The sequence below is a fragment of the Harpia harpyja genome, chromosome 5, assembly GCF_026419915.1.
Source record: "Harpia harpyja isolate bHarHar1 chromosome 5, bHarHar1 primary haplotype, whole genome shotgun sequence".
Taxonomy (NCBI): Eukaryota; Metazoa; Chordata; class Aves; order Accipitriformes; family Accipitridae; genus Harpia; species Harpia harpyja.
The window spans coordinates 77830495-77842974 of record NC_068944.1 but is presented as its reverse complement, the minus strand read 5'-3'; the positions used below and the strand labels follow the sequence as shown (position 1 = coordinate 77842974).

General features: G+C 47.9%; 1 protein-coding gene across 1 annotated transcript; it reads right to left on the bottom strand.

Moving 5' to 3' along the window:
- Nucleotides 1–2574: 2574 nt before the first annotated feature.
- On the bottom strand, nucleotides 2575–9660 carry LOC128142494 (secreted Ly-6/uPAR-related protein 1-like). Its single transcript, XM_052788637.1, has 3 exons — nucleotides 9355–9660; nucleotides 6096–6215; nucleotides 2575–4810 (listed from the first exon to the last, which is right to left on the bottom strand). Exons 1-3 carry the CDS (start codon nucleotides 9404–9406, stop codon nucleotides 4599–4601), a joined length of 384 nt encoding a protein of 127 aa, XP_052644597.1. The 5' UTR covers nucleotides 9407–9660; the 3' UTR covers nucleotides 2575–4598.
- Between the last annotated feature and the right edge of the window lie 2820 nt (nucleotides 9661–12480).

Below are 12480 nucleotides of genomic sequence, written 5' to 3'. Positions count from 1 at the left end.
AATGACTTTGCTAAATTGAGATATCAACCATGATGCTGTGCTTACCTCCCTGCCCCCTCAACCTATCCGCTTCAGACACCCTATAGTCTCCTTTTGCCTCATTTTTAGGGGATTTGTCTTGTTCTCAGACCTGGGGCCATACTGAGTAAAGAGGCTTCAGATTTGTATTCCTCTGGAATTAGGGATGCGAGAGTTGTGCAGGAGAGCAATGAAGATATCTGAGAGAGGATGTGCCGGTGTGTCAGAGACAGCCATTCCAAGTCATCCAAGTCCTAATATGGGAAAATAGATCTCTTTTAAGAAAAAAAAAAAAGTGCACATGATAGGTTTTAGATGAGAAATAATTTGGGAGTGATATTGAAAATGATATCACTCCTGCTGCACTTCAGTCCTGCCAAGCGCATTCTATAATTAATAGCTACTTCAGATGAAGTGACTTTCTTTTGAATGTGCAGTATTAAACATTTAAATCCCTATCTGTAAATATAAGACTGTGGCAGATATCTCCATAAGCCTTGCAGCTACATGCTAATGTATATTTATATTCTAGATAGGTATTTTTAGCAAGAACTACAAGTTCTTTCTGTATTTGATTACATCAGAGCTCTGTTTTACATTAAATGTCTGGACTGCAAAAATATCTCCTTCTTTTTTCTTCTCTTGGCGTTTTGCAATAATTTCTGCCCTTGTCTTGTCCCTTTTTCTTTCATGCCCACCTGGATTAATGCACTTACCAAAAGAGCTGTATGGTTTCCCCACCCCCCCTCCATCCCAAAGAAGACAAAATATATAAAATTAAAAGAAATCAAGCAGCAAAACAGCTCCTGGTGTTTTCCACCTTGCAGCTTGAACCAGTCTGCAATCAGGGCATGCCAGGATAACTACCACCACTCATGGCTACACATGATGTGACCAGTGTCCTGCTGTGGAAAGCAACCGCAAATGATCCCTGCTGGAAACCCTGGTCCTCTAAGTATTAATCATGCTGTTTGTGTAGTTTTGCTCGCCCACAGCACCAGCAATACCTTTGTGGGAATCTTGCCCAAGTTAAAGCAGCATGAATGAATCTGGGTCCTGATCCAGCCCAAGCCAAGGCTGGCTGTGCACTGTGTTTCCAGAGGAGGAACTATCCACTGAAATACCCACTCCACCTTCAAGACTCATGGAACCCACGAGGAAAGGCCACGCAAGGCAGACATATCGCCCTGATGGCTGGCTGGAGGTGGGACTTAACATGGTAGACCAGTTTGAACACCTTCACCAATGTGGGTGTGCAAACACCTCCCTGAAAGTTTAGTCTCTGCCATGCTTTAATTTCTAGATGGATGAAAGCATTTGCAGATTCGCAACTGAAAGCAGGTGATGCAGATCAGGACTGCACATCCATAGGGCTGCACATCTGTAGGGCTGCCCCACATTTGTGGAAGGGCTGGAAGGTGATGGAAAAGGCCAGATAGAGCATAAGGAGATAAAGTCTCTGGACATGCACAGAATGACTTCTGGGAAGAACAAGCCCCCAGAGGGGCAGGTAAAATCCTCCAACACAGCAACAGCAGCGCTGGATGCTGCCTGCTGTGAAGCCTGATCTTGCAGGGCCGAGAGGCTGCAAGTCTTTTTATGGCCCTTTGGAGACAAATCTTTCTCTGTTCTATTTTATTCAGCCTATATTTAAACTTCTCCCTCCGTATGTCCACTCGACCCAGTGACGCAAAAGTCTGCCAACTCCTTTGAATCCCCTGGCAGTGTCCTGCATTTGCTGGGGCAGTAGTACTTGTTGGGTTTAACTCCTAGGGACCAAATTTCAAGAGGAAATAAAAGCAATAGCCTAAGCAGCAGCAAATCAAACTTTGCAAGGGCTGCCGGTGACGACAGTTCAGCCTGTGGCTTACAGCTAACACCGTGTGAACAGATGAATATTAACGCAAAAGGACACTTTGTACACCTGACGCTCTGGGTGAAGGGCTTTTCACCTCGCCTAATCTAGGAACATATTACAAGTGCTTTGAAGCTAAAACCTGCCTTTTTGACTCTGTTTTGGCTAAGGTAGAATCTCGCTGCTCTGCTGATGGAGCCACGTTGACCGGCAAGTTCCAGGTGACAGGAGACCTGCAGCGCAGTGTGATGCAGGATGCTCGCAGCCAGAACCAGTGACACAAGGAGGGCAGCGGGTCCCACCTGCAGCATCCCTGCAGCGCAGAGGGGACCCCGAAGACTTGCTCCCAGCAGCCTGCTTGCCTTGCTGTGCTGAGCTCAACCTCTTTCTCTTTGCCTGCTGCAAGAGAAGCTGCATCAAGAACCCCTCCCTGGTCTCTCTGTGCATGCCCCACATGAGCCTCCTGTAATGTTAGACAGTATGTTACCCTTCTCTCCCTCCTCTTCTAATGGGGATAGCCTTAAATCTAGCTCTTCGAAGGAGTATTTTTGCATTCCCTTGCTTGTCCCCTTCTGTAGCTTTTCCCCTCTCTGTCACAGGGCAGCTGGGGAGCTGCAGAAAACCAGCCAGAGACATGTCCTCCCTGCAACCTGTGCTGCCCCACGCTCCTGTCCTGGGTGAAGGCTGAGCACACAAGAAAGATGCTGCAGGCTGAAAACTGGAAGATCCAACTTTATTTGCTAGATTCTCACCCAGAAGGGAACCCTCACCCTCCCAGTCCCTCTGTATCTGGACCCTGCCCCATCTGTGTGTGCAATAGATGGAGGAAAGTTCAGCCCATGTTAGCACAGCACAGGACCCTGCAGCCAGCATGGAAAAGCCACTGGGGAAAATGCTTTACTCCAGAGCTTGAATCCAGAAGAGAAAAGTGGATCTCAGGATGGCAGTGATGGTGGTTTGCTTCTGGCCTGACACATCAGACTGTTTTTGAAGCAAGGAAACAGAGAACAGACGAGTAGGAAGCAGAAGCTGGTGCTCTGTGTCTGCAAGGGTGGGTGTAATATCGGTATTTGAGTAACTCCCAATCATTATACTCTCAATGGCATTTTCCCTCCACAGACCTCAGCATTGCAAGGGTGTTGCAGGGAAACTGTAAGTGTTTTAGTGAAGCACAGAGCATTTCACCTCCAGAACAAAAGGGCTCACCATCCTCCTGAGCCCCAGGCTTGCACAGGGCCCTCTGGCAAGGAACACAATGCCTTGTCAAAGTTTTTTTGCAAATGGTACTGAGACAGACCTTGAGAAACAATTTCCTCCGTGCAATGAAAAAAACCAGGCCCTCTGCTTATTCCTTTGGTTTCCTGGCTGATGCCTTATGGAAACAGAGTGGAAAATGGAAAAGAAATGGAGAAAAAATAGACTTTGCCACAGAGGTTGCAGGGATGGCATGAACACACAAGGATGGTGCATGGGATATACCCATGCTCCGCTCTGCCCTTGCTCTTGCAGGTTGCCTCCTGCTCCCCTGGACGAGCCCTGGCAATAGGAACAGAGCAAATGGCAAATTCCACAGCTCTTCCCAACCAGAGAGGTCTGCGAGCTGGGCATGCCTGGCTCATTTGTATCTGCTTCCTCTCCATCTGGTTTTACAGCAGACAGGGCATCAAAATCAATCTTACAGCTGCTGCAAGGGAGAATGGAGCAAATCTCCAGCTGGGACACAGTAGTGCTGTTAACCGGTGTGAGTAAAGCCGTTGGCATTTCCCAGAGTTGAGGATCTGGGATAATCATTACTTTTCCTTTCCTGCAGTCCCTGTTGTGAAGGGATGGAGGAGGGCAGAGTAACAGAAGAAGTTGCTTGAAATGCTCTGTAAATCATCTGGGAAGGGAAATTTAGGAGCTCTGACTGCAACCCGAGCTCAGGCAAAGGGCTGCTGAGGGTTTTGGCTAGCCAAACTCCCAAATTTGCTTTTGCAGGTCTAACTTGCCCTGGCCTGTTAGTCCAGGGCATGTTTCGAGCTTTACAGAAATACATCCCATCCCAACACATGAAGGCTGAGCCCTTCTGAACTCATTCCATAGCTTATTCTAGACAGAATTAAGTGCCAGCTCTCTGCAGTTGCAAGCCACACTCTGCTGAGCAGGTAGTAAGCGGGAACAAATATCCACCTGCTGCTCTGACTCAGGAGATGGCACCAAAAGTGGAAAGAAAATAAGCCAAGCTCCTGTTGGAGTGTTGCAGGATTTTTGGGGGGGTTGGGCATAGGGATTTATTGGAGGCACACAGGCACAGGTTGTGTGGGAGCTTGGGGAAACCTGGGAAAAAAAGCACTGTCCATGTCCAGTGTGTGTACAGCCCCTGCTCTTGCTGAGGATGATGCCAGAACGCCAGCCTTCATGGCACTGCCCGGTCCCTCCCGCTGTGCAGAGCTGCAGTGCTTCATCCACTACTGCTCCCCACGGAGGAAAAGGGAAGATGTGGGTCCTGAGGACCAGAAGCAGCTGAAGGTGAGGAACATCTGCTTAGCAGCTGGAAACTGGAAATTTGAGGGTTTTAGGTCCAGGTGCCCAAACTCTTGGCTTGAATCCGCTTGAATTCACAGCATTGAAGGTGGGTGAAGCCACATATCAGCGAAGGTTATTCCCAAGGCATCTAAGTGTTCATGAGACAGCTTGGCAGAGAGGAGGGGGGGATGTTTTGGCTGGAGCACGGGCAATTGCGATGTTACAGAGCGCACTGGAGGAGCGTGCCAAAAACCATGGCCATCAGACCCAGCGCTGCAGAGCTGCTTCCCACCCCATTGCTGCTCCTGGTGTCATCGGTGCAGAGGTCGGTGTAGCAGCATGACTTGGGTCTCGTTGCCCCTATCCCGTTAGAGGCGAGGCATTCCTCCTCACAGCTTCTGGTGACGGTGATGTTGCCGAAAAAGGGATAACCTGAAACAGGCAGATTGGAGAGGGGGAGAAGGATAAGAGAAAGAAATGGTAAAGGAAGGTGCAGACAGCTGGCGTTGAGAAACACTGACTTTGTGTAATGGAGGGGAATTAAAAGTAAAGTGTTCATAGGTAAATAAAGGCAAATAAGGTGTTGAGCATCTCTAATCAATGGGTGCCTGTAATCCAGACTGTTCTTTGTAGAAACAGGTCTGCCAGTTCTCCCTGCTGAGTCCCTCTCTCCCTCCTGCTCCTTCCAAATTTATTGTAGCATGGACAAGGAATACAAGCCCCTGTCTATTTTGTTCAGGTGAGTTGCTCCTGCAACGGCTCTGCACAGAAGTTGGCCGTGCCAAGAAGTGCTGGTGTAATGCTGGCATGGCCATTGGTGAGACAGTTGGTGTTAGGTGAAAGCATCTACAAACAAGGAGAGAGCCCCTGGGTTTCTGCGGTATGTTTGCAGACATCTACAGGTTCAGGGTCCATAAGGGCATAGGGGTAGGAAAGGCAAAACAGAGTAAGCAGAGTGAGTCCTGTATAATTCACTACGAGGCTCTGAATCTGATGATTTCTCTCCTTCCCTCTCTAAAGTTGGATAACTCCACCTGGATTCTTACGGAGAAGTTAAAGGATAATCCAAGCTGGGACTGGGAGGCGGAGAGGGAAACATGGCCAGCAGGTCAAGGGAGGTAATTCTGCCTCTCTGCTCCGCCCTCGTGAGACCCCACCTGGAGCACTGCATCCAGCTCTGGGGTTCTCAGTAGAAGAAAGACATGGACCTGTTGGAACAGGTCCAGAGGAGGCCCACAAAGATGATCAGAGGGCTGGAGCACCTTTCCTATGAGAACAGGCTGAGAGAATTGGGGTTGTTCAGCCTAGAGAAGAGAAGGCTCCAGGGAGACCTTCTAGCAGCCTTCCAGTACCTAAAGGGGGCCTACGGGAAAGATGGGGAGGGACTCTTTATTGGGCAGTGTAGTGATAGGATGAGGGGTAATGGTTTTAAACCAAAAGAAGGTAGATTTAGATTAGGTATTAGGAAGAAATTCTTTACTGTGAGGGTGGTGAGGCACTGGAACGGGTTGCCCAGAGAGGTTGTGGCTGCCCCATCCCTGGCAGTGTTCAAGGCCAGGTTGGATGGGGCTTTGAGCAACCTGGTCTAGTGGAAGGTGTCCTTGCCCATGGCAGGGGGGTTGGAACTAGATGATTTTTATGGTCCCTTCCAACCCAACCCATTCTGTAATTCTATGATCTCTCCTTGCGAGCTCTCCAGTCAAGAAATTAAACTTACCCGAGTCTACGGAGTGCAGCGTTGTGGTGCACACGGTGGCTTTCGGGGGGCACAGGGTGGCTGTTCTGCACTGAGCAATGTCCGTTGGTTCCTTGCACGTGTAACATCGTAAGGACTGGGCTGCAGAGGGGAACAGAATGGGTCTGAGGTGGTCGCAGCAGTGAAGACAGACAGCAAGTCTGCAGGTTCTCTGATCTGGGGTGGGGACTACGTGATGGTCAGTGCTTCATCCCCCCCCCAGACCAAGATGCAGTGGTCCCAGAAACTAAGCACATCTGGAGGCAAAGGCAAAGCTTGGATATGGCAGGGGGGAAAGACCAAATCCCAGCACCAAAGGACAAGGCTGGTGTTGTGGGAGTTGAGCGTGATCACTACCTTGGGGGCTCAGCAGCCCAAAAAGAGCAGGGATCTAGAAGGATCTACTGCTTGAGCAGCTGTGATAGGATCTTTGCATCCTCTCTAAGAAATGCTGTAACACAGAGCAAAACAGCTCCTTCTGTTGAGAGCAGCATTCTCCAGCACTGAAAGACTGGCATCCCCCATCCCTCCACCCACAGTGACAGCTTCTTTGTGCTTGTTTAGAGGGATTTCTGCAGAACTTTGTAACTGAGAGCAGAATTTAAATTTCAGAGCTGTATCAGAGATCCTAAGGGCTCGATGTGGCCTAAAAAATACTTTCATCAGGGGCTACTGCTGCTTTTTAAAGGAGATGATGCTATAGAGCTCTTGCTGGCTGCCTGCCAAAAGAGGGACATCTTTATATATGCAAGCATTGATCACAGCAGTTGCTCAAAATTCTCGGTGAGACCCGTCCGTCCGCAGTCGGCAGATACCAAGTGTGCATATTTTTTGGAGTCGTGCTGCTGTGGCTTGATGACAGAAACCAGCCTGGTTTGATATTTTCTATCCTACCTGCCTTCTAGCAACACGGCAGCTGAAGAACCACCCAAATGTGTCCACTGCCATCTATTGGCAAAATTGAAGAGAGACGATGTTTTCTTGTTCTAGTTCTGCAGCATCTGTTGTTAAGAGAGAAACCTCTGGGACTTTGTGATAAGGATAAACATTTTTGAAGGCAGCTGTTTGAACATCTGACTCTAGAAAGAATTTTCAGGGCATCTACTTCTTTCAGCACCTCCTTTGGAAAATTCAGCTGTGCAATAGAACCTACACGATGCAAAAACTTTCTTTGTCCTTTTTGCAGGGGTAGGAAGGACTTTTTAATGTGAGCGGTGCTGGTGTTCTCATGGCCATATCCTTTGTAAATAGGTGCGCTGGAGCCGTCCCTGTTTACCTGAGCTGAGGACCTTGGTAGAACCTTTCCAAATGACCCATGAGAGGTTGTTTTATATTTTAACATGTAGTGCCCACTGAGAGAGAACACACAACATTGTCAACCTGACAAGCATAGGGATGTTTGTGAGTTAGTAGGACTGGCTAATGGATGGCTGGCTGGAGCAGTGCTAGCTTAAAGCATCCGAGAAACTGATCTGCAACCTTTGGGTTGAGCTGGTTTCCAAACCTTACCATTTTCATGGGTGAGCAGGGCAGTGCCATGGGCTCTGAGGGAGTTACTTCCAGTTAAAAGCAGGTTTAAGGAAGAAAATCCTCAGCCCCCTTATCTTTCACTGACTCTGGGTGGGGCACTCAGAGGACATTAATTTTGTAGGAAGGTTGCAGTGGAAGAGGAAAGCCCAAAACCATAAGGACCAGAACAGAAGAGAAGAACTGAACATAAAGGAGAGTGCTGTGTCCTGATCTGAGGTCAATAATTCACCATTCATCACTGTCCAACAGTACCTTCTACCCCTTGATATCAAATGCCTGGAAGACGAATGGTCACAGACATATTCATCAGCTGCAAGAGCTGTGCCTAGACCAGTTGCCTCCCACTGGATCATCCCAGAAATTCCATTTCTGCCTCCTTCTCAGTTATAAAGCAAACAGTGGTGATGTCTCTCTGTTTCCATAAAGCACTCTGAGACCTTTGGGTAGAAATCTGCTCTGTCAGTTCCTCAGCAAACCCGTTAAATCCAGGACAGGCCTAGACCCAGAAGGAGGAAAAGAAACTCCTGTGAAACTTCTTGAAAGAAAGAAAGACAAAGAAAAACAACAGGTACTGAAATGTAAAAAATTGCAGTAGCTGTATAGAAGTAACTGCCCCTGTCCTGGTTCAGTCCTGTGGTGGGTTTGACCCAGACCATGTCCTTCAGCCAGCAGTTGGGTTTGCTTTAGAGACAGGTAGAAAGAGTAATGAGGGTAGGGGGATTAAAAAAAGCAAAGCAGCCTGAAGAAGAGACCCAAAACACTTCCTTGCATGAAGAATTGCAAGGTGTATGCCTTTCAATCTTCTTGCATTTGCAACCCTTTGAATGATCTCCATGTAGCCATGCCTCCAGACAGAGGTGTTCAACTTCTGCCCAGGCTGCCTTTCCTCTGAGATCTTTCAGAGTCCCATGAAAGCCGTGTGAGGATCTCTGAGGCCCATGGGCTGTAGGTTAAAACCCACTGGGTTGGTGTCACCCCAAGGATGACTCTGTTCCAGGCCAAGGATGTATTTGCAGTGGGTCACAAATAGATGGAGTAAGAACACAGCAATGACCAGACCCTGCTACCAGCTTGCCCAAGACCCATCCCCATCAGAGACCAAACCTAAACAAACCCAGAAGAATTGCCTATCTCCACCTATATCCTAATCTCTAGAAATTAATGAAAACCCTAGCGCTGGCGGTTTAATGAACCTTTCCAAAATCCTTGGAGTTATTTCTCATATCCTTGCCCATATCTGTATTGAATGCTCACCCTCTGGTTTTCAGAGCTTCCAGCAGCCACCTGGGAGGTTTTAGGGATGGCAGGAGCTCAGGATGAACATACCCCATCCCATCCCTGAGGGGACAAGTTGGCAGCTTAAGAGCTTGTACTGCCCTGTGCCATGTGACTGTCATTCACACCTTAGTCTTATAAAGCAACGTGTTGGTCCCCTCCATCCCAGGGTACGGTATGAGCAGAGTTGGGTGACAGTCAACCACCGATGCACCTGAATGATGTGCATTGCTCTCTGTCAAGCGTCACATCTCTCCCTGCCAGGCATGCATATCCCCTTTCCCCATTCACCCTCTCCACTGACCTTCTTAAATACATAAGGGTGTTATTTCCCCTACCTGGAGATTACCAGATCTTTCTCTATTGATGCCTTTCCCCTCCCCTCCCAGGCATTTCCCAGGGGGTCCCTGGGGTGTCAGGAATGCAGTGGTCTTACCAAACTCCACGAATGCCAGGCCAAGCAGGAGCCCAACCAGAAGTGTCTTCATGCTGAGAGCAGATCCGTGCAGCCAGGGCAGTAAAGGAGAGCTGCTCCCAGGGAGCTTTATATGTTTTCCCACCCTCCACCTCTTGTTGATCCTGTGGGCGGATTCCCTCGGCGTGATCAGGGGAGAACTCAGCTCCAGTCTGGATTGGGATTTGTAGAGAAACAAGTTCCCCAAGGAGGTGACGTCACCGCAACCAGCAGACTCCTGTCATACGTCGTCTCTTCTTCAGGTTTATGTCCTGGGGCTGGTGCCATGGAAAAGGAAAAACACATCTTGCACTGCAAGGGGTGGCCCCACGCCAGTGCTTGGATGCGGAATGTGACAAGATAAGTTTGTTCCTTCAAGTCTGGCTCCGCGAGCCAAGAACTGGGTTGTGTCATGTGTTTGCATTGGGCAACAACAGTCAAGATGCAAGCGGCAGCGGGCTGGGCTTCCACACACGCTGGCTCAGCCTCACCAAAACCTGTGCCATGTTCTCATGCCTACTGCTCCCTGGGCTGGCAAGCGGGAAGCTGGCGTGGCTGGGTTTACCCAAAACATGTCTATTTTCCCAAATCCAGTGCAAAAGCAAGCCTGGTTTCTGGTTCCCAGGGGCTTAGTTATTAACCGAGCCCTGGTGCTGAGCTGCTGGTCATGGGAGTCATTGAAAGGCCAGTGGAGGTGAGCATGGGAGATGGTGTTTCCAAGTCTGGAATTTGGATATGTCATTTTATTTCAAGTCCTGGGTCATGCTGGCAGAGCAGGGCACTGTGCCGCCTTTTGTAAAACTGTCAACTATTTACCTAATTTTATTCTGAAGCTGGGAAATAAACCCAATGTGGAGGAATGATTCAATTTTCCCACTGCAGTACCTTCCTGATAGAAAATTTCACTTTATGCATTTCAAGGCAACCCTTTCAAACATAATAATTTTTTTTGAATTTATACAGTATTTGTGGAAACAGCTTAAAAAACCTGCAGTTAGGGAGAAATGCTTTGCTCCTCCCTTTTGATTGAGCCAATGGCATTTTATATTTCAGAGGAAAAATTGATAGACTTTCTGTTGTTTTTGTTGTGATCCAGGGTGGAAAACCCCAGCATTATGCAATTTCCCTTAAAACAGCTGAATAAGCCAAAGAAGGAAAGTTCGTGAGTCACTGTGAAGCACTCAGAGACTTCAGGGATGGAGACAAAGTGAGTGCGCAAGCTGATTTAATGACTGGGGGTCATTAAGGTCACAGGCTAGTTGTGGCGATGCACATGGGCATTGCTACCATTCCCAGCAGCCTATCCTTTTTCTCCCAGTTTGAGAATGAGGATTTTTGGGAAGTGCTGCTCCCTAAACGTTTCTCAGTAACTCGAGAAGCATTACTAATGAAAATTTCCACAGTCATGGATGACACAAAGCTGATTGAGCTGGGGTGGCGGAATCAGTACTGTGCCGTGGGAAAGGGAGGGAAAGATGTGCACCCTAATGCTCTCTTAGCTGTGAGAGTGAAAACTATAATTTATCTTTATATTATCTTGCTGTGCTGTCAGAGCAGCAGATATACCTCTCTGGGTATATAGGAAAAACTCAGCTCTGTGAAAGCCACCAGACCTGGTTACATCCAGATCCTTTCTTGTAACTGGGCAGTTCAAGGCACATTTGAGCAATATCTTAATTAACACCCATGAAACTGGAAAAGATCCAGTGCTTTAAGCATTCAAGGTGGTTATGCCTCAATAGCTAAGCATGGCAGGGTTGGCACTCCAGCGTTCGCAACACTAAAACGTCGCTTGACAGATTGTGTATAGCTTGCTGAAATGGAGATGTCCACACAGGCATGTTTTAATGGTCTGCCTGTACTTGAAAGGCATTGCATACTGAGAAATCCTTGGAATATATCAGTGTGGTTGAAGGACTAGTGATATAAATAGGAAACTAAATGAGCCTGTCCAGCTTGGTGGAGACTGTCCATCACTGTGGTGTCTGGTCATGGGATGCATCAGCATGTAGGATTGTTTGCCTCTGGCCAGTGCAAAGCCACTTAACTCTATCTAATGGCTTGAAAAGGTTTGAGATCTGGCCGTAAGGCAAGGCATCGGGAAACCACAGGAGCTGGGGTTGTTAAAGCTCCTGCAGACTGGCTGAGTGTGCGAGAGTGCCAGACTTCAGGGAGAGAGAAGTTGGGAGCGTGCCAGTAAAATTGTGGAGGAAGGGGAAGGCCTACAGGTATCAGTTGATCTAAGGATAACTAGGAGCCTCTGATGAGATGGAGCCCTGAAAACAAAGACAAACACAAACAAACACAGGTGATGTCAAGTTGTGTGTTGGGGTCTAAGGGAGGCTGTTAGCAGGGTGATTATGGAAGTGCTAGCACCCTGGCATGAAGCCCTGACGGCTTCTCACCTGGAATTTCATTGCCCCTATCAAGAAAAAATGGGGTCCTGATGGTAAAAAAAAAAAAAAAAAAGCAGATGGAAGCTAATGGGAAGTCTGGGAGAACAGGATCCACCTGAAAAGATGACACTGGAAAACACTGGCCCCTTTTAGCTTAACAGAGCAGAGGTTGAGTGGAGATACGATTTTTTCCCCAGAAATACATTGCAGGCATTGAAAACAGAGCTACAGAAAGAAAAGCTCTGTAAGCTAAAACATCACACTGGACTAGAGCTAAGACTAGCGTGACTTAAATGGGACTGGCAATCAGAGGTAGGGTCTTAAACACTAGGAAAAGTTGTGTTCTTTCTAAAAACAAAGGCAGGGTAGAAATCCCACCTGCTTTGAGATGGAGCTTGATAAATATGTGAAAGAAGTGGTTTGATATAGCAGTTAGGACAGCCTTAGACAGCTTGTAGGACTCAGGAGGACCTAAATTCCCATCTGTCTTTGTCGGTGGTGGAATAAACCCTGAGCAAGGTTTTGAGCACTGACTGACAGGAGCCATAAGGGACTTCAGTTGAAATGTCACTTCAGGTCTGAAGATCTGAGAATATAAATGAGACGTGGTGTGTAGGGAGGAAGACTTGTGTGCCAAAAGCCTCTCTGAATTTTCAGTGGTATCAATCCAAAACCACTACCAGCCTGTCCCTGTGAGACTGTCCTTATTTAT